The 19,340-nt window shown below is 33.3% G+C and overlaps 1 protein-coding gene across 7 annotated transcripts in view; it reads right to left on the reverse strand.

The window, feature by feature from the left end:
- The window catches only part of LOC145964822 (zwei Ig domain protein zig-8), a 116,067-nt gene that overhangs the window by 62,424 nt on the left and 34,303 nt on the right, over window positions 1-19,340 (reverse strand). For all 7 annotated transcript variants that reach the window (XM_083087991.1, XM_083087987.1, XM_083088003.1 and 4 more), the window contains 4 exons: window positions 18,044-18,176; window positions 14,199-14,272; window positions 13,422-13,571; window positions 3,432-3,645 (listed from right to left, as the gene is read on the reverse strand). In XM_083087991.1, the coding sequence (XP_082944117.1) occupies window positions 3,432-3,645; window positions 13,422-13,571; window positions 14,199-14,272; window positions 18,044-18,122 (517 nt within the window). In that variant the 5' untranslated portion in view covers window positions 18,123-18,176. The remainder of the gene's footprint in view (window positions 1-3,431; window positions 3,646-13,421; window positions 13,572-14,198; window positions 14,273-18,043; window positions 18,177-19,340) is intronic.

The following is a 19,340-nucleotide window of genomic DNA, read 5'->3' on the forward strand; positions in this document are numbered from 1 at the left end:
TATCCCCCTTCTTGAATATTAACTGAATATAAAATCGCGTCTCGGAGAGAACGGTATAGGATATTTGGCGCAGCTTTTTCGACGATCGATTAGATAATAGCATCGCAAAGAAGGGGGGGAAAAACTTTGAGAGCTTTTTCTCCCTTTAAAAGCGTTTTATTTTAAACGAAGAGCTCCCGATTATTCTGTATATCCGTTATTTAGAACGACGATGTGAGAAGAAACTCGTCTTCGCGCTAATCCCGCGTTCTTTTTGTACAGAACCGACATCAATCGACGGGCCATTATGGGAACCCGATTAGAATGTGGCTCGTAAAATTCACGATGCCAAAGCTCGGATACGGATCACGGTGGTGAAATGAGGGACCGCGGGGCTGGCACAAGCAGTTTACGCTCTCGAAAAAGTCGGTGTCGCGCGCGGAATTTAAGTTCCTAACTATTTGAACGGTTGCCAGAAATAAAGCCTCCGAGGCAGTTGCCGCTGACCAGAAATTATTTCTTGAGTTCTGCAATGCAACTTTATTTTTACGGCCCGCTCGCCCCGATGCTTAACGGCCTATAGCAATGAACAACGTTGTCGCTTTCAACATAAAGCTCGTGGGAAAACGACGACAGCTTCTTGATTAATGGAAAGATAAGAACGATGGAAACGTAAAGTCATGATATTAAATGATGTAGATGTACTGTCTCTTACAACTTTTACAGATCGTTATAGAAATCTTTAACGCGCGATAAGGGAAAAACGGCGAGTAACAGCCAGCCGGGGCGAAAAAAGGTCGGGAAAATAAGATAAAACTTGGGAATTCTCGACGCTAACGAACGCATCGGCATATTCTCAAAGGAAATCATTACTCGCGGTTTTTTTCCGTTTGCCCAAGAGTAAGATAATAAATTTCGAACAGACCCTCGTGATGTATGTTCTGTACACGGGAATGTGGCACAAGTACTAAGCAAAATTTTACGACGCGTAAATAATAAAATATAAATTAAAATAAAAATTAAATAAAAATTAAAATTAAACATTTAAAATTGAATATATATATATATATATATATATATATATATATATATATATATATTATATATATATATATGTATATATATTATATATATGTATACATGTATGCTGTATGCGCATAATCGAATTTGATAGGAAATCATATTATCATAGCAAAGGAGGCCGAAATATGTACGGTCAAGCTGTTCACAGTCTGGCGGATCACGTATCTCACTCCTCGAAATCTTTAATGTATAAGAAAGATCTCTTCACTCGTTGTATCGACATTCGACTTCGAAGGGTTATGGAAAAATGATACGCTCGAGCGGACTTTATAAGTTAAAACGAAAGTCGAATGATATGTAGAGGAATAATATACCACGATCGTTCGTTCCACCATTTGGGTCCACGAAATATTCCGTTTATTTCACAGAACATGGAATTTATCCCGGGCCTGTACCTCTCTCTGGTATTTCGGTCAGATATTTCATAACCCTCTATTGCAGCTACGGTGACTGAAAAATATTTCGATATCTGCATACTTATTGATTTTATATTTCTTGCACCTTTCTTTTCTCTCCTCTCTTCATTCATTTTTCGCTATATCTTTTTAGTTTTCTTATATCGCATTATGTTTTTTTTCCCCTGTGCACTTTCGAACAAGCTTGTATCCGTCAAATCGAGATTACGTAAACAAACTTATAAAAAAAAAGTTACTTAAAAATATATAAGTTTTAGATTATGTTTTAAAAGTACGAAACTTCAAGATGTGATATATCTTGATGCATCTTATACCCAGGTACATTTTTTGCATATATCAGTAACTTCATCCATCGTTTCTTATACAGATATAAATAAGTTTAAATAACTTAAGAAAAATATGAGAAAAGAAAAGTTGAAGAAGTACCGTCGTCGCGCCGACCAATAAAGATGCGAGACTTAACTATTTTTTCTAACGAGAAAGACCGTATCCTCGAAACGACGTTTTCTACCAACACTTTTGAAGCGCTCGTCATCGTAAATTTATACTTCGTGAAATACGTCACTCTGTGTTCTTGGCACCGTGATTAATTCACAGTTATCCTATGCGCATAATTATAATCGCTCGCGTTCGAATATATAAATTCTGAAACTGCAAGTGTTCCAAGTTCTCTTTTCAACTCGCGCTGGTCTCATTAATCTCGACAGAACTATTTGCTCAACTACTCACTCAACACGGAGCTAGAACTGGATAGAGATACCGTCAAACGTCCTAGATGAAAGCTGAATTTGATCTTCAAAGTGTCTATCAGTCTTACGTCCGTCATTAATCAAATATAACTGACAACTGCGATATTGCCAGCTATCAATCAATCATTGATAGCTGCCTAGGTCAGTCGCGAATTATCCGTTAGCGTGTGCATCGATGATAGATGCTAATGAGATTACTATGCGTTAGAGAACACGATACATCCATTAAATATTTTTATCCACTGCGATTGAAAGAAGACGATATTATTTGATGATATTATAATTTTATCTTTCTTTATTTTCCTTGTTTTATTATGCATAGTTATGTGAGATCGTGCAACTCATATATCAGAAACTGACCATATATTGCCAACAACGAGAGGGAACCAGAGACATATGAATAAAAAGAGAAAGAGAAGGAGAGAGAGAGAGAGAGAGAGAGAGAGAGAGAGAGAGAGAGAGAGATAGAAAGAGAAGGTACGAATAAGAGACAGGACTGCAATTAAGTGGCATGGAACGCGTGCGTCATGAGAACATCGTTACAGCATCGGGATCGCCATTATGTCGCGAAGAGGACGATCCTAACGACGTAGTGGCCACCCGTAATTTATGGTCCAGCGAAAACGCGCCGGGAGACGCGTTGGATTATATATCTACGGGGAACAAGTTTTCGAAAGTACTTTACAAGAGTAGATTAAGAGACTAATGCATGTGGCCTTTGTCATCTTCGTCATTAGCGAAATTAGCCTCATTCGCGTTAATACACGCGAACGACTACAAACTTTGCGATATAGCCCGAAACAAGCATCACGGTAATTACATCAAGACTAGAGGAAGGACTTGAAACTGATTATACAAGGTGCCCTAGCTTTTCCAATCGCGAATTGTTCAATACTTGTGAAATTGATTCTTTCTTAAATAAAATTATTCGACATTCGGGGTACATTTAAGTAGGTTTCTAATTAAAGCAAAATTCGTTCGACATAAGCATTCTTCTCTCTCGCCATTAATATCCGCGATATTCGATAATGGCGACGAATCCGAGACACCCTGTACAAACAGCGTTGATTTACGAGCCGCACTGCGGTCGTCAGATCAAAGTGCATATCGTTGGTAGTGGGAAATAGCAGCTCTCTTGATTGCTTCGAGGTTGCCAAGTCCCGGACGGTCAAATGAACATACGCGCAATGACGCGCTCACTTACCTGACACCGCTAGATGGACAGTTCTGATTAATGGTGGATGGGCGCTGACTTGACACTCGTAAAGGCCAGCATCGCGTTCTGTAGCAGAGCGCAAGAGCAATCGCCAGTCATTAGGCTTCTCAAAGGCCAGGGAGAATCTGGAGTCGCTTGCGTATGTGTCCAAGCCGATGGTGAGTAAATGGAGCTCGTCTCCCCGCCTACGCACCCAAGATACCTGTAATAAGAAGGAAACAGTGTATCATGAGATCTCGTCGTGATAATTTTCGTAGTCATTTTTCCACTTTTTGAAAGTGTTATAATTTTTAATTAGTGAATTTTAAATGAAAAAATAAAATTTAATAGTATTAAATAAAAATAATAGTCTAGAGAAATCAGATTTTTTTCTCAACAATCACTTTAAGTCACAAAACTGGAAAGAAGTCCATATATTTCTCATTTAATTTCTTGTTCACCTGCTAGTGATCTTCGAAATTATTAGCTCCAAGGATTTCTTGAAAAATCGCTATTCGTCCTGTGACTTTACACACAAACGAGTGCGCAGACAGGACACATTTATATGCGGTCGAGTTTCTAAGTGGACGTGCAAGAATAATCTTGTTCTTTTCACGAAAGCGCCAAGAACACTTTGCATAAATCATGCTCATCGAAGCTAATGGAAGAGCGTGCCATAAAAATAGGACCGTATTACCCGTAAATCACGTTAAGTTATACCGTTAACGGCTGTTATCTGACGCAAATATATGTCCGTATTTTTAAAATCGATTGTATCGTTTCCATTTCCTGTTAAGCGCAAATAAAAGCCTCGCGTGTAAACAAAAAAAGTTTTGACAGCTTCGACAAATTTAGCCAAGGAGATAAACTCATAGAATATTTTCAGCATTTTAATTTCTTTCGTTGTTGCATTGTGAGACAGGGAGAACGGAAATCGATATACCAGTCTTGCTGCAAAAGAAAAATAGCCTCGTCTTTGCGAAGGTATAATTTAAAGTTTTCCCCGATTCGTTCGTAATGTGCTCTCGAAATAATACACAGCGCAGCAGAATCTACAAATTTTAATTAATACTACGGAATATGAGAGAGGTAATTGTATTCACGCATCATGTACAAATTTCATGAATCGCAGCAAATTGAGGCCAGATGCGATATCGTACAAGTTCTTCTTTGATAATACGTCGAAACAATTTATCCCGATACTTATGATCCAGCATACGAAAGTTTAATAATGGAGAAGTTAGAAGAATCCTTATAGGCGCATTGCAGCTACCGTTACAACTGTCTCTTTCTCTTTCTCTCTCTCTCCCTCTCTTTCTCTGGAAACGTACCCTAAAATAGAGAACAGAGCGAGAACGGAAGGAATAGTCATTTGTCATTATTATAAAGGACTCAGCAGTGAATAATTACATCTTAGTAAGTTTATGTCTAAGTCGCCTGCGCAACATTTAACTTGATTTCCATGTGACGCTCCACAAGCATATCATTTACAACCGGGTATATTAAATTATGCGTTGTTATTCAGATGCTATAAATCTTCTCTCTCTTTCTCTCTCTTTCTCTTTCTTTTTCTCATCTTTCCCTCATAATTTTCCAAAATTATTTATATAAATTAAATACCTCAGCACGTGCAAACCTAACACCATTTGCTCTCGCGTTCATAATTAGCATAGTTACGTATCGCTTCGCATGTTAAGTGTAATAAGCGTGCTTACCGCGTAAAATATGCGGTAAAGTTATGCCACGAACGGCCATCCGCTGGTCATCGGAGCCGAGCCACCACAAGAGGTGAAAGGTTACCAAAGTTTCGATTTTGCATTTATGCGTGCAGAAGACCGCGTTTCCGCTGCCATCCGTGAAAGCGGAACAGACCGTGCTGGCGCATTTATCACATGCAAATTAAGCCGCAAACCAAACGTCAAAGCAGCACGTGAGTCTGTCCACGCTGCGACAAGCATACAGCCGCATTATTTCAGAAATCTCATCCTGTCATCGACCGATATATTTGCGATATAACTGCATTATCGATTCGACTAAAATTAACCGCGAACTAAGATTAGCGCAATCGCATCTTTTAATCGCTTCAATCTCTGCTAAGTATATATTTTATTAGATTAACTTAAGATCAAATTACCTGTTAAAATATGTAATGGATGAGTAGCAAATATTAGCACTCTCTAAACTTTATATAATAGCGACTCTTTATATATTTATATTTTAGGTAGTCTATTAATGTGAATCGTCAATACTTAACTAAAGTGTTATCGTATCACTCGGTGTTTGGTGCGCGGATAGTTTGATGATACGATGGATTTATTCATAAAATATTCATAGATACGCTTGTTCTCGCACGCGAGTATACGCGGACATTCGTCAAATTAATGATTTATATATTCAATGTTTCGGTTGCTGATCAATACATGGCAATACGCTGTTTGTTTATTTACTCCATTATAAGCAAACATTTATCCCGGATATACCACACATGGGCGACTTCCTCTTTTATATTCCATTAGCCACGTGTTCGCATTTTATATTTGAAAGTATGTCAAAGAATGTAATGAAAATATTCATGCGTCAATCAATTATCACTCAAGTTAAACGCAAAACCATCCAATAAACTCGCAAAAACAAAAGTTATATCTATGCAATTAACGGTTTTGAAAATGTTACACATTTCCCATTACGTTTTCCATGACAAATAACCATTCAACATTGATATTGAATTTCTAAATGTTTTGTACGTTTGAAATTTAACATTTCTGAATATTACTTAATACAGCAATTATTTTGCTGCTGACAAAAGTAAAAACTCTTGAAAATATTCCAGTTTGAAATTCAAATCTGCATTTTGCTACCTTGATATTAGAAATCTAAAGAATTTTTAACATTTGTAAATATTTTAATATTTTTATATCTTTAAAAATATAGATTTGTGACTGATAATGCTAAATAGCAAATAGTATTGGAATACTTAAAGTTTCGGAATTCGTTAGTCTCTCTCTCTGGTTAAGTGCGAAGTCTCTTAAATCACCGCGAAACGCGCGAGAGTTACGTGGTTACAACTTTAACGGTAGAGATCTCGTTTCGGGTAACCGTGATCTCTGACGCTTGTCGAAATCCGTAAAGTCAGTTCTAACTGGAATTCGGATCGCCGGGTACAAAGGTAAGAAAATTGGATTCGCTAGTTCATCGATGAAACGACGAGAGAGAACCGCAATCGAACTCCGTGTCATCGACAATTGCGCGCAAAACTTGAAAAAAAAAATGGCGTCATATCGGGGAAGCGCGCAAATTCGCGCATATCTTGAAAAGGACGGGAAACGAGGGGAAATAACTTCATTGTCCACCGTTGGAAAAGGATCGTCGAAGGGGAATCACGCTTGCGAAACTTTAATTAATCCTTGTACCTCTTATTGACGAGCTGTGCGGCAAAACTTTGCCCATGGACGAAGGAAAGAAGCTGCTAAGGCTCATCAGCGATGACGCGAGGTGAACTAAATACAAGATAATAGACAAAGCAAACGCAAATTGAAAGGTGAAAAATAATTAAATAAAAATAATTTATGCGAAGTGCAAAATGGTACGAAACTCTCTCTCTCTCTCTATCTCTCTTTCTCTCTCTCTCTCCAAGGAAAGAAGAACAAAATATATCTCATAGGAAAAAGCTCTGAAACACCAACGAGTAATTGCTGGCATAATTATACGCTATTACTGAACTCACAAAAAGATTTTCTTCGCGACTTACGTATAATAATGAAGTAGTTGCTCAGATAATTAATTAAAAATATAGCGATGCAGAAAGCACATGATATATGATAAGTCATACGTGTGCGTGGACGCGCATAAACACACTCTCTCTCTATGCATAAAATTAAATATTTTATATGTATATAATTATAATATACATTAAATTATATGTGTAATTATATGTATTTTTATATAATTTAATATATAAAAATATATAATATATTAAAGATTTTTGCCAGACTTTCCTTTTTCTCTTTTTCCTCTTTTCCAATTTCCTTCATAATTTTCACGTTATGGTAGACTATAACAATCTCGTACACAAGCGCGCAGCCTGGCATTTATAGTACGAAGGCACACATCCTCCTAACCACATGTATCGGCATATGCAGCTGCAGATACATGTAGTCTTGAGCTATGAACCGTAGCTCAAGACTCGCGCGGATGTAATATACCAGCTCATAACGCTTAATAATTCAATCCTCTCTGGGAATCGATTACGTCGATAATATGATAATTGCATTTAACAGAGAAAGCGATATAATAAAAAAAATGGATATTCAAATATTAGGATATATATTCGAATATGAAGTTATATATTCTACATAATAATAGAAAATTTTAACAACAAAAAGATGAATAACGTTACAAAATGAAAATTTAATAAAGTTTAATTAAAAAACTTAAGCAAAATGTTAAAAATGTAAAATTTTATGTTGTTTGTTAATTATTACTGCAGATTTATATGTTAATGTTTCAATTAATTTGATTAGATCAAAAATAAAAAAAATAAATATGTAATTTCCTTCCAGGCACAATTTTGTTTTCAAGCTTCAATTTCAGTGGCTCGTTGTATATTCACATAAAATAATATATTCTCAATAATTATCAGCATGCATTTGTATATTAACTACATGTATATGTAATTATGTATATATTATTATGTATATATTAACCATATGTATATGTATACATATGTAACTATATGTAAATTTTCATATTTATAATTATGTGTGTTATATGAATTGAATTATTAGAATCTCATATTTCTAATTTATGTATCTGTAACATTCAGAAAGCATTTATTTGGCTTCCAATATTATTTTAAGGCAAGTATTCCTCTCAAACTTAAAAAAACAATATCACAGTGAGTCACAATATTGCACTACTAGAAAGACGATCTAGCATGCGATTCCCCTTGGAATTGATGCACACAAACGAATCAGTGTGAGTGGATAATTGAGAAGCACTTACAACTCTATTCCATTTATATACTAATCCTATGCAACTTCTAACAATTCAACTCTCTCGAGAATAATACAAGAAAAAGAAATGGAACATACAAAACCCAAGAGAGAGCTTTTAATCAAACAAGGATTCTACTTTAATTAATTAAAATTACTTCTATGTCATTGATTTAATAATTTTGAAAAGATTATAACATATGATAAAATCAAAATATTTAATGCATGTTATTTTATAACGCAAATAAATTTCTCGAATGTGTCTCGATGTATTAAATCTACCGCGCTATACATTAATATATTCTCAAAGAATAATACGCATATAATTGAATGTTATACTAATTGTAAATAAAATATACTATAAAATATGTGAATATTTGTAAACGAATATAATTTATGAAATACAGATTTATGTGAATATGAATATCAGATTTACTAATCCAAAAAGAGTGATATATTATTTGCATAACGTATATGACTGTAAATAATAATATTCTTTACATATGTATTAAATGCAATGTTTTTTTTTTCGACTTACGACTACTTATATTTGTTTCAGCGATGCATTAATTTATATAATATCAGATATCACTATAGGGAAAGTCTCGGCTCGCTTATAATTAATATACTAGTAGTTTTTCGTTGAGCTAATTATAAACTTGAATATGGCGAGACGAGAATGCCGTTAAAAGTTTGGTCAACGCACGCGTTATATGCACAAAAAGTCGCGAAAACGGGAAAAAGTTCGAAACGACTTCGAGACAATTCAAAGTACGGAAGTTCTGCTTATAAGAACCGCAGCTATTTGCATCGCACTAGTAACTTCAAATTATATACACCCATTTATTTTACTTATTTACGATTCTCACACTTAATAATCTAAATCTCATAAAAAAATAATTTCGAAAAAAATAACAAAATGTAATTAAAATCATATTATATGTAATTGATTATGAAATATAAATAATTTTTGCAAATATTTTTTTGTTTCATTCAGAGGATGAAATTAATTAATGAGATTATTGATTAACATATGAATATAATACAAGTTTTTTACTTGAGCGTATACATATATGCGAATTTAAAATTTTAAAATGAGAATAAAATAGTAGTTTGATATAACTGTGTACATAATATGCCGATAAAATATACACGCCGAGATATTTTACATAAATTGATTATTTCATCAGCCAACGGATGGAAGCTTACGGACGTGGGCTGTCTTTAAGTAGTTTTAGTCAATCATTCTTCGTACTTGCCCGATACTAGGCGACTGAGAATAAAACAGCTGGAACAGCAAATTCATGGATTCTTCATTAGAAAGTAGCAACCGTCTTATTAACATTATTGATCGTAAGAAAAGAAACGGGTCTTTATTACTATTAATGAAGTTGCCGGCCCATAGTTGTTTTTTCGTCAAACAAAATAAAGTAAATAACTTTCCGTTTTCGTTAAATATATCAAAAATGTATTATTTATGTGATATATGTATATATAATCTAATAAATTATTAATAAAATATTTTTAAATTCACGTCATGTATATAATATTTATTTATAACATATATAATATTTATTTATAACGTGATTTATATTATTTAAGGTTTATAACATTAAATACAAAAATTATATATATATATATATATAGATATATAATTTTGACTAGACTTGTGCCTCATAAATATTAGGAATAATTAACTTTTGTTAAGACGGGAAATTTCTTACGATAAAGTCGGTATGATAATATCGATCATGATGTAAATTCCTCCTAAAAGGCCCCTTCTATAGTTTTGAGAATATTTAGCATATTTTATAAAGAAAAGCACACATTAATCATCTATCGATCAGACACGTGTGTTTATTAGAATTTTAACTTAATATATTTATTTGCGTAATGTAATATGGCATGATATGACAATCCTAATTTCGTAATAACGTGTAAAGTTGATATTATTTAATTTATTTTATATATTCTCAATAAATTAAAAAAAAAATCACAAATCAATTCTTAAATCGAGCTCAAAAATTCGAAATGATGCAGGTAAATGCATACAATTCTCATCTCACTATATGAAACAACTTGTTTCACCCAACCCATCGCACTCCCACTTAGAAAGATTGAATTTCAAGCACTCGCGAACCAACGAGCGAAATGTTCCACTACACTGTTTGTGAATGCTTCCTACACGACTCGAGCTTTGCTCGAGAGATTGGTAAGTTCAGCAACGATTTATAGATCACGATATATCGTAAATGTAACGGTGCACTTACGCTATTCTTTTTTATGATAAACGATGTATCGACAAACGTGCATTTCCCATATAAAGTGGTTTGTAGTTGAAATAGATGGATCAGTGATTTTCGTCGCGTGCCTTAATATGAATTTTAATAACTATCATTTATAAAAAAAGTGAAACGAAAGCAAACTATTAATAATAGTAATTTTAAAAAATAAAATAGAAAACTCAACATTTATGAAATTATTGCAAATAAATATTTTTTTCCTTAGAAAGTCAGAGTGAAATTATTTGTCATTGTGTCAATATTGGTATTTGCTGACAGTAAAGTGTTACTTGTCTTAAGAGCTTCAGCAATATCAAGTTCGAAACTGTTTCAAAGGTTCACGACTACTAGTTTCTGCTGAATGCTCTCGTTACGTTTATATGTCAGGGATTAGATAGCTTTAAGCTCGATAGGTATATATCGATCAGAAACAGTATCATGCGAAGAAACATTACATAAATGGCAAATGCGTTTGCCTCCAGGAATTAAACCACAAAGCTTCGAGCGAAAATGATTTGTATTATTATTATTATATTAATATTATTATATTAGGTAGTTTATTATTATTAGGTTGTTATTATTATTATATAGGTATTATTATATACCGAAATTACTACATCTATCCTGATAATATTGTTATCTGTATAAATCATTATTACAAATAATATTGGTATAAATATCAAAGAGAAAGAAAGAGAATCTCCGTTAAAATATATTTAGAAATATATCTTGATATTTCTCTATTTTTGCGTGTTTGTGAAATCTAGAAACTTTAATTATAGATGACTATATGTATGTATATATATATATATATATATATATATATATATATATATATATATATCCCAAAAAAGAGATAAATAAATTTTTTTCGCGAATATATTAAACACTATTAAAATAGAGAGAGAGACTTTCCTTTTTACCTTATATGAGACTAACGAATATATTATTAAAACATAATGTAAATCACATTTACATGGAAAAATGTAACGTGATAAAAGAGCAGATTAAATTAAACATTCTATTATTGCAGTTGTAAGAATTTCCATTTTCTGTTACTTTGAATTATAAATTGTTTATTATACGATAATCATTTTAAATATACTTGGAATCAAAATTATATTTACGCGCTTTGAATTTTTTATTTTAATTATATCTTTTCCATTAGTTCGGATTCAGAAATACGCGAAATAATATATACGCTGAATCGAATGATTCAAGTAATAGCAAGACGTGATATATCGACCATTTAATAATAGTAGGTATATCTCGCGAGATCTGTGTCACATATTTTACGTGATTTATTCGATCGAAATCTATCGCGCGAATAGTAAGTAACGTATATCAGAGAGACGTATTTTCAGGTACTAAATTATGCGGAATTTTAATTTTAATTCGCGTATTTATTTACATTTATATTATAATACAATATAATCAATGTAAAAGCATATATATAGGAAATATATATTATTTGTTAGAATCACCAACGGCGCGTGAATTTAGTAACGTGATTTTCGGATATTTAGCGGATCGTAATACTTGTGCAATCGTAGTTTTCGCATAGTTTCCACGTTGCTCTTTCATCGTAATATAATACGATTTGCATCATGTGAGATCAATATTGAGAGTACTATACAATGCACCGAGCAACTATCATATTTTACTAATTAACGTGCGCGAGATCGTAATTAATTATGTTTTCGATAAATATCATGTAAGTTTCATGAGGGAACGGCGAAATAAGAGAAGAAGAGCTCCGGGGAAAAACATCAAGCAATTGTTGGAGATGAGCAATATATAATTTATTTAGTTTATTACTCATTATTTGTAAATTTTCAGTATCTTTGCAAAATTTTACTGACATTAATATTAATATTAATATCATATCATATTTCACAAAATCCAGTTTTCTAATTTTTCATTTATATTTATTAATAACTTGGTTATATATAACGAAATTTGAAAAAAAAAAATACTAAAATATGACACATAGCAGTTAATAATTAGCTAAAAATAATATAATTAGCTAAAAATATCGAACTAAACTATTCATATATTGATTTCAAATGTTTTCTTAACGCGAGATACCCTAGGATGCAATAATAATTTATGTTTTTAGACAAACTAACTTCTCATAGAAAAAAAATTGAATAAATACATACGAGATCTATTTAAAAAATACAAAAGAGTTCGCAAAGATATTATAACTGCTATTTATATCATGGTGATAGAGCAGTATAGCCACAAAATTGGGAGGAAAATATCCCACCGCTATTCGTGGAATTTCCTTTGGGAGAATTAAGATGAGCTAAGTGCCGCTATAGTAGCTGCACATGAGAGAGAAGAGATGAGAAAACCAACAAGATCTCTTCATAAAACAATGTAGAGTGCTTGAATTTTAGAAGGAAATGTAACATCGCATACGTTGAAAATGTTACGTTCATTCATACGTACGTTTATGTGTACATATTCGTTTATGTATACATACTCGTATGCTATTCACGAAAACGTTTTGAAAAGATTTTAACAATAAAATATCATTCTTCCATATGTTATAAAATAATTATAACATTATAAAATAATATCACAAAGATTTATATATGAATATGAATTTTAAAATATTAATCAGAAATATTTATATATTCGATTACGCAATAAAAACTGCATGAATCGAAGTTTATATATTATGGTGAATATTTCTCGAAAGATAAAAACATATAACTTACCTTAAGGGTATTTTGTAAATTTTGTACCCTGCAGTGCATGTAGACTTGAGTACCAAGCTGTACAGTAATGTTGCTTTCGGGATCCTCGAAAAATGGCCTCGGTTCAGGAGTGCCGCCTGTTTCAGTCACGAAACTCTCCACTTCATACACCTACGGTGAGAAATGCATCGAAATTTACATCCGCACACTTTCTATTATTTAAAATGTTTGTAATATAATTAAAGAAACCAGAGTTTGCTTTTAAAACGACACAAACCATGTGTATTATAACCACTACGTAGTTAATCCTAAATACATATAATACTTCATCCAAAATACAGTAAACAGTAAATATAAAATGCTCAAACGTTCACCGTACGAGCGTGTTGTATATTTATCGTTTTAAAGATTTATACATAAAAACAACTTGAAACGTAAATATTTTGATGACACGAGTAAACTTATCTATATTAATAAACGCGTTTTGCGGCGAGAGAATTATTCAAAAAATATAATAAAAACTAATATTAAATATAAAAAATATATTAATATGCTATAAATATGCTATTATATCAGTTATTTATTTATTTTTAAAATATAATTTCGACAATTTTATTAAGGCCAGTGTATATTATATTCATATCTTATTAAAATATTAAAAAAAAAACTTATATTGTTTCAAAAAGTGATACAACATTGAAAATAAAACGAGACTTACTCTAGAGAGAATTTAAATATTACACATTGAGCTCTCTCTAACTTAGCAACTTGAAAAGTCTGACAATAAATGCAACTTACCTCTGTGAAAGGTGAACTAAGTTCATGCCAAATTGAGCGCGGTAAGTTTTCAAATCCTGGAAACGGCTTCGCACCTGTAACAAAATTTAAAGAGAGAAATTTTTTTAAATAGCGAAAAATATGTGGAATTATTTTAGGATTAATTTATGATCAAATTTTGTCTAAAATAAATATGTAACTTAACATGTGTAAAATAAATAGAATATTCTCCTCTTGTTTTCAAAGTCAATAGATTCAATATTTTAAAAAAAGTAAATAAAAAACTCACGCACACTAGGAAAACTACGAAAAAAAATAGAAAAAATTTCAGATATCGAGACAGAAACTCAATCGTAAATAGATGAAGTGAGATATCAAGTGTCTCAAATCAGCAAACAGAGAAATTTTTAATTTATCTGCAATGAAAGAAGATTAAGTTTCTGATAAAAGTTAGCGAATTATTTTCATTTAGGATATTTCTTAAGTTAAATTAAATTTAGTGATTTCTTATTGTAAAACGTCTCCTTTTTAATGCTGACGTGCATATTTTCCTTCAGGAATAGTTAAGTCTACGTTTCTTGCCAGTCGGATTGGTTTCTTGTAGATACTTCTACCGTATGCGTTTTTCGCAGCATGAGCTAATAGTTAGAACGAGCCCTAGCATCCATTGCATCCCTTGGTGTGCTATGGTTCGTTCTGAGAAAAACAAGCACATCAAATGATCATCTTGGGTGAAAAATCCCCTGATATCCATTAATTGCTCAATGTTGACATACAATTGCGCATTTATTTCTCATCGCTCATCCAGAGATGAATCAGAGCGAAACAATATTGACTTTAATTATCGTGTTTACTAAATATACATTTTTTTACAATCATGTATGTGCATGTTTTTTCTCATTAACAGAAATTACGTTTTAATAGAAGAACGAAAAAAAGATAAAAGCTAAGCAAAAAAACTTGCTTTACTTTTTCTCTCTACATTTCTTTTTCTTCCCTCTTCTTCGTTCTGATACATGATTAATTATCGTTTTTACATTTTACACAGATACAGATTTTTTCATCGACGACAAAATAGAAAACTTAAAAAAATGCAAATATTCGCATTTCCACTCTGAAAAGCAAAATCGTCAAAAGATTAAGTTTACATTCGAAAAAATAATACGGTTTGTGTATGATATTGGAAAAGATTTCACTTTCCATTCTAATGCAACGCATGACGAAGCGAATCCTTTTACTTGCTGACACGTTGAATGGCCTTATCAGCGGAAAGCACACGCGACTATGTATAACTTTCTGAGATGGTACGCGCGAATATATTCTCCTTATAAAGCTGCGTAACCAATGGCAAATTTCTAAATACACCAGAAACATTATATAACAGAACATTATTATTATGTCAATAAACATTATAACAGAGAGATTATATTAAATATTACAATATATATACAATATTATATTAATTATATTATTATATATTATATGAAATAAACATTATATATTAAATAAACATATATATTAATAAACATTATAACAGAAACATTATAACAAACTCTCTAAAAAATATTTATTTATAATACGATTAAATAAGAAATATCACTTTACTGAAATATTTTATTTATAATGCGACAGAATAAATATATAAAATCGTATTCGTTAAAATCTAACATAAATTGGCAACAACATACATGTGTTTTTCCATTTAAAATGCAAAAGCACGAAATAATTTTGACGTGCTAGAACGCATACGAATACCGTTTGTTTGTTTTTATTACGTTGCACTGAATAAATATTTCCTCGAAAATTCATACAGACACATATGACAAAAGTAAACGTCCCGTTACGAGATATGTTGCAAACAATGGTCGTATTATGCGTGTATATCTATCGAAGTAGAAATTACCCGTAATACAAGATAAATAATTATTTGCAGAGAAAAAAGTCTATTCTCAAAGTTTAATGAATATATAAAAGACTCGGAAATTTATCGGAAATTAGCTAAGATTTTTAATTATATCGTAACCAATATGCCATGGCAAAAAAGATCAAGTGATAATACGATAATGTTATATCGTTACATTTCAACGCTATTCGGTAGAATTTCCGCAGCCGCGTCATATCTATTCTCGCGCGCGATCGAAGACACCAGGCGTCTTATAAGCATAGCTTTACATAGCTTGGCACAGTATGCGCAGATCGAACAGAAAGAGGTAATAAAGCCAGTTTCCCAGCGACGTCGTCGTTTTTCGAGACGATACCGGGAAACCGTGCAATCTCGTCTCTTATAAAGGCCGCGCCGCTGGAAGAGACAAGCGAGGAGTGTAGAAAAATAAAGAAAACCGCGATAGAATTCGGGAAGGCCACGCAAGGGGAAATGGCAATATCTCTCTCCATCAAACTCGACGATTCTCGAACGGTCCTAGCTCTCTCCGCGAGCCGGCTGCTTCGCACGAACTCGGTTCAACAGTCGGTGGGACTTGGCCGGGGAGCCTTTTCTCATTTCCACAAGGATCCGAGAAATCTCGACTATGTGAGAAAGATGCACTTTAAAATTATTTTCTCAGCTGATCGCCCTCGCGCGCGACGAGCAAGCTTCCTTCCGCCTTGCCTTGACGAATTGCCTCGCTTTCCCCGCTGCTTTCCTATCCTCGTTCCTCAAGGTCTCGACCTAACTATTTCTTGTAGAACGATGGGATAATCCTCGAGAGATATATCAGCTCTGGTAACTGCAAAAGGACCCTCTCCCCGTGCTTACACCAATCTAACAAGTTGAATTCTCTCGCTGCAGAGAGACGCTCCGGAAAAGGAATGAGGCGAACGGACTTCTAATATCCGCTAGAAAGACGAGGCACATAATCTCTACGGCAGAGATAAACTCCGAGCGAGGATTTCGAAATACGATTTAGATACTTTAGCAGACGCGATTTACGTCTCGACGCAAAAAATAACGTGTATCTGAAAGAAATCGTCGGTAAAAATGATTTAACGTTTCACGTGAGAAAATTCATATAGTCATCTTGGAAGAACAATGTGAACGAGAGAAGAAAATTATAATTAAAATTAAATTCTAATTAAATGTAAGGATACAAGAAAATAGATTGATCCAACAGCGAATTGGCAACGTTGACAATAAAATTGGCTCGGATACGTACTTTTGTAGAATATGTACATCAGAAATAAGGACAAGCACTTTTCGACGAATTCTCTCAAGATGCCTTGTTGTAATATATTTTCGCGTTACAAAGACAGCAAGCTCTCGCGCCCAGATCCAATACATTCCGGAAGTGCCCTATATTATTTCTGCCAAAGGAAAACAGACTTTCGTACCGTTCAGAAGTATCGTGACCAATTGCACGATTCTCGTCGTTCTTCTTTCCCTTCAATTTCAGCATTTCAACCAACCGTTGTAAAAGCCGCCTCGAATCTAAAAGTACGTCGGTTCAACCGCGGTTTGTCGTACGGTACGGCGTCAAATTTATGGAAGCCGTCCGTGCTCATGGATTTATGAGAATCCAATGCCTTAATTGGAAAATTATAGGACAATGTCTGGATATCGACCGCTCAGCTCATGGCTCGTTATTCAGCGAATATAATCTGATTTTCCCTTTTCCGGCAATTGCGCCTGCCATATTTTTCATTGATAAAAAACTAACTTTCTCTAAGTAAAAACAATGGTGTAAAAATATCGTGCACACATGTATCATTAAATTCACTTTTCAATATTTCACGCTCTTAATCCTTAATTCTATTAGTTTCATGTTTGTATTCACTGAATTTACCGTAGCAATTATTTATTCAATGATAAAAATTATTACCGTTGTAAGCAGTCTCCTCTATATTATAAGAGTGGTTTTTTTATAACTTACCCAAAGTATTGGCGGTGCACAGAAAACGTATCTGGTGAACCAAAATGGAGGCCACCACGGCCGAAAGACAACTCAACATCGTAGTCAATCCTCAACTCATCTCTATTCTCAAAGTTGATAAGCACCGGTACTACTGCAAACACAAGAAACAAATGTTGGTATTTAAATTAAAATCATCATTTTAATGAAAATGTTGTACAAGACAGATAAATCATTAACGCACGCAACAATCTCATGTGAGATTAATCGTCGATGTCTTGTATTGTATTACAAAAACATGGATGCATAAACGATCGAGTATGTAGTAATTAATACAAACACGAAGTAAGACTGTCAGACATCAGTAAATATCGGTCTACTTGAACATCAAATGTTCCTGCCAAATCAAACGATTCCCTCAGGACGCCTTGTGAAGCCAACTTCTCATTTTCTGCGTCTGTTCTACTTGAGTTTGCAGTACACAGAACATTCTACGATAGAGAAATCAATGTGTGTGCCATGCACGTGTAAGCTGTATGTTAGGGAATCGCACCTTTTCGAATAGGCTACAATATGAAACTTCAGACAAGCCACGTGAAATTGAAATTGTACAAAAAGCACGACGGCAAATCTAAGCAAAGTACATGTAAATTTTTTTTAATCAGACTGTGTAAATATACGAAAGTTGGATAAATTGAAATATCCACATGGATGCTCTAACTGGAGAACATTTTTGCGAAAACGAGGACATCTGGAAATTCTAAGGTAATTTAATCAAAAATATGCGCTGACTTATGAATAATACATTCGTGCATTGTTATTTACAACATTATAAATGTATTGCGTTGGTTACACCCTTTATATCTTATCGATAAACGTTTCATCTTAAAAGAGATAATTTAAAACAATGTAATAATATCTCGCATTGTTATACAAACATCATAAATTATTATGATATAAAAGTATCGAAATATATGTATTCCTCTGCTTCTTATTAAATATAGGTATTTCACGTATAAATATATCAAATTTGATTATTTCAATAGAAAATGATGTCAATAACGCATTCGCAAAAATTTACTAACAAGAAGTTATCCTTCAGCATTGATATGGCTGCTGCGTCGCGATCTTCTCAATCTACGCCGTGATCGAGTTATGTGCTGAAGAAGCTCGGAACCGTTCAATGAGAGAAATGAAATCGCCAGGCCCTGTGCGGTTACGAGGACGCGCGGATCCCAAGTACGAAGTAAATCAACCAGTCGCTCGAAGTCAAACAGAAGATTGTTACCGCGAAATTCCGCGTGATTCAATTTGGCCG

This window comes from Camponotus vicinus, unplaced genomic scaffold, assembly GCF_025532165.1.
Source record: "Camponotus vicinus isolate PSW18456_S1 unplaced genomic scaffold, iyCamVici1.0 SCAF_1, whole genome shotgun sequence".
NCBI lineage: Eukaryota > Metazoa > Arthropoda > Insecta > Hymenoptera > Formicidae > Camponotus > Camponotus vicinus.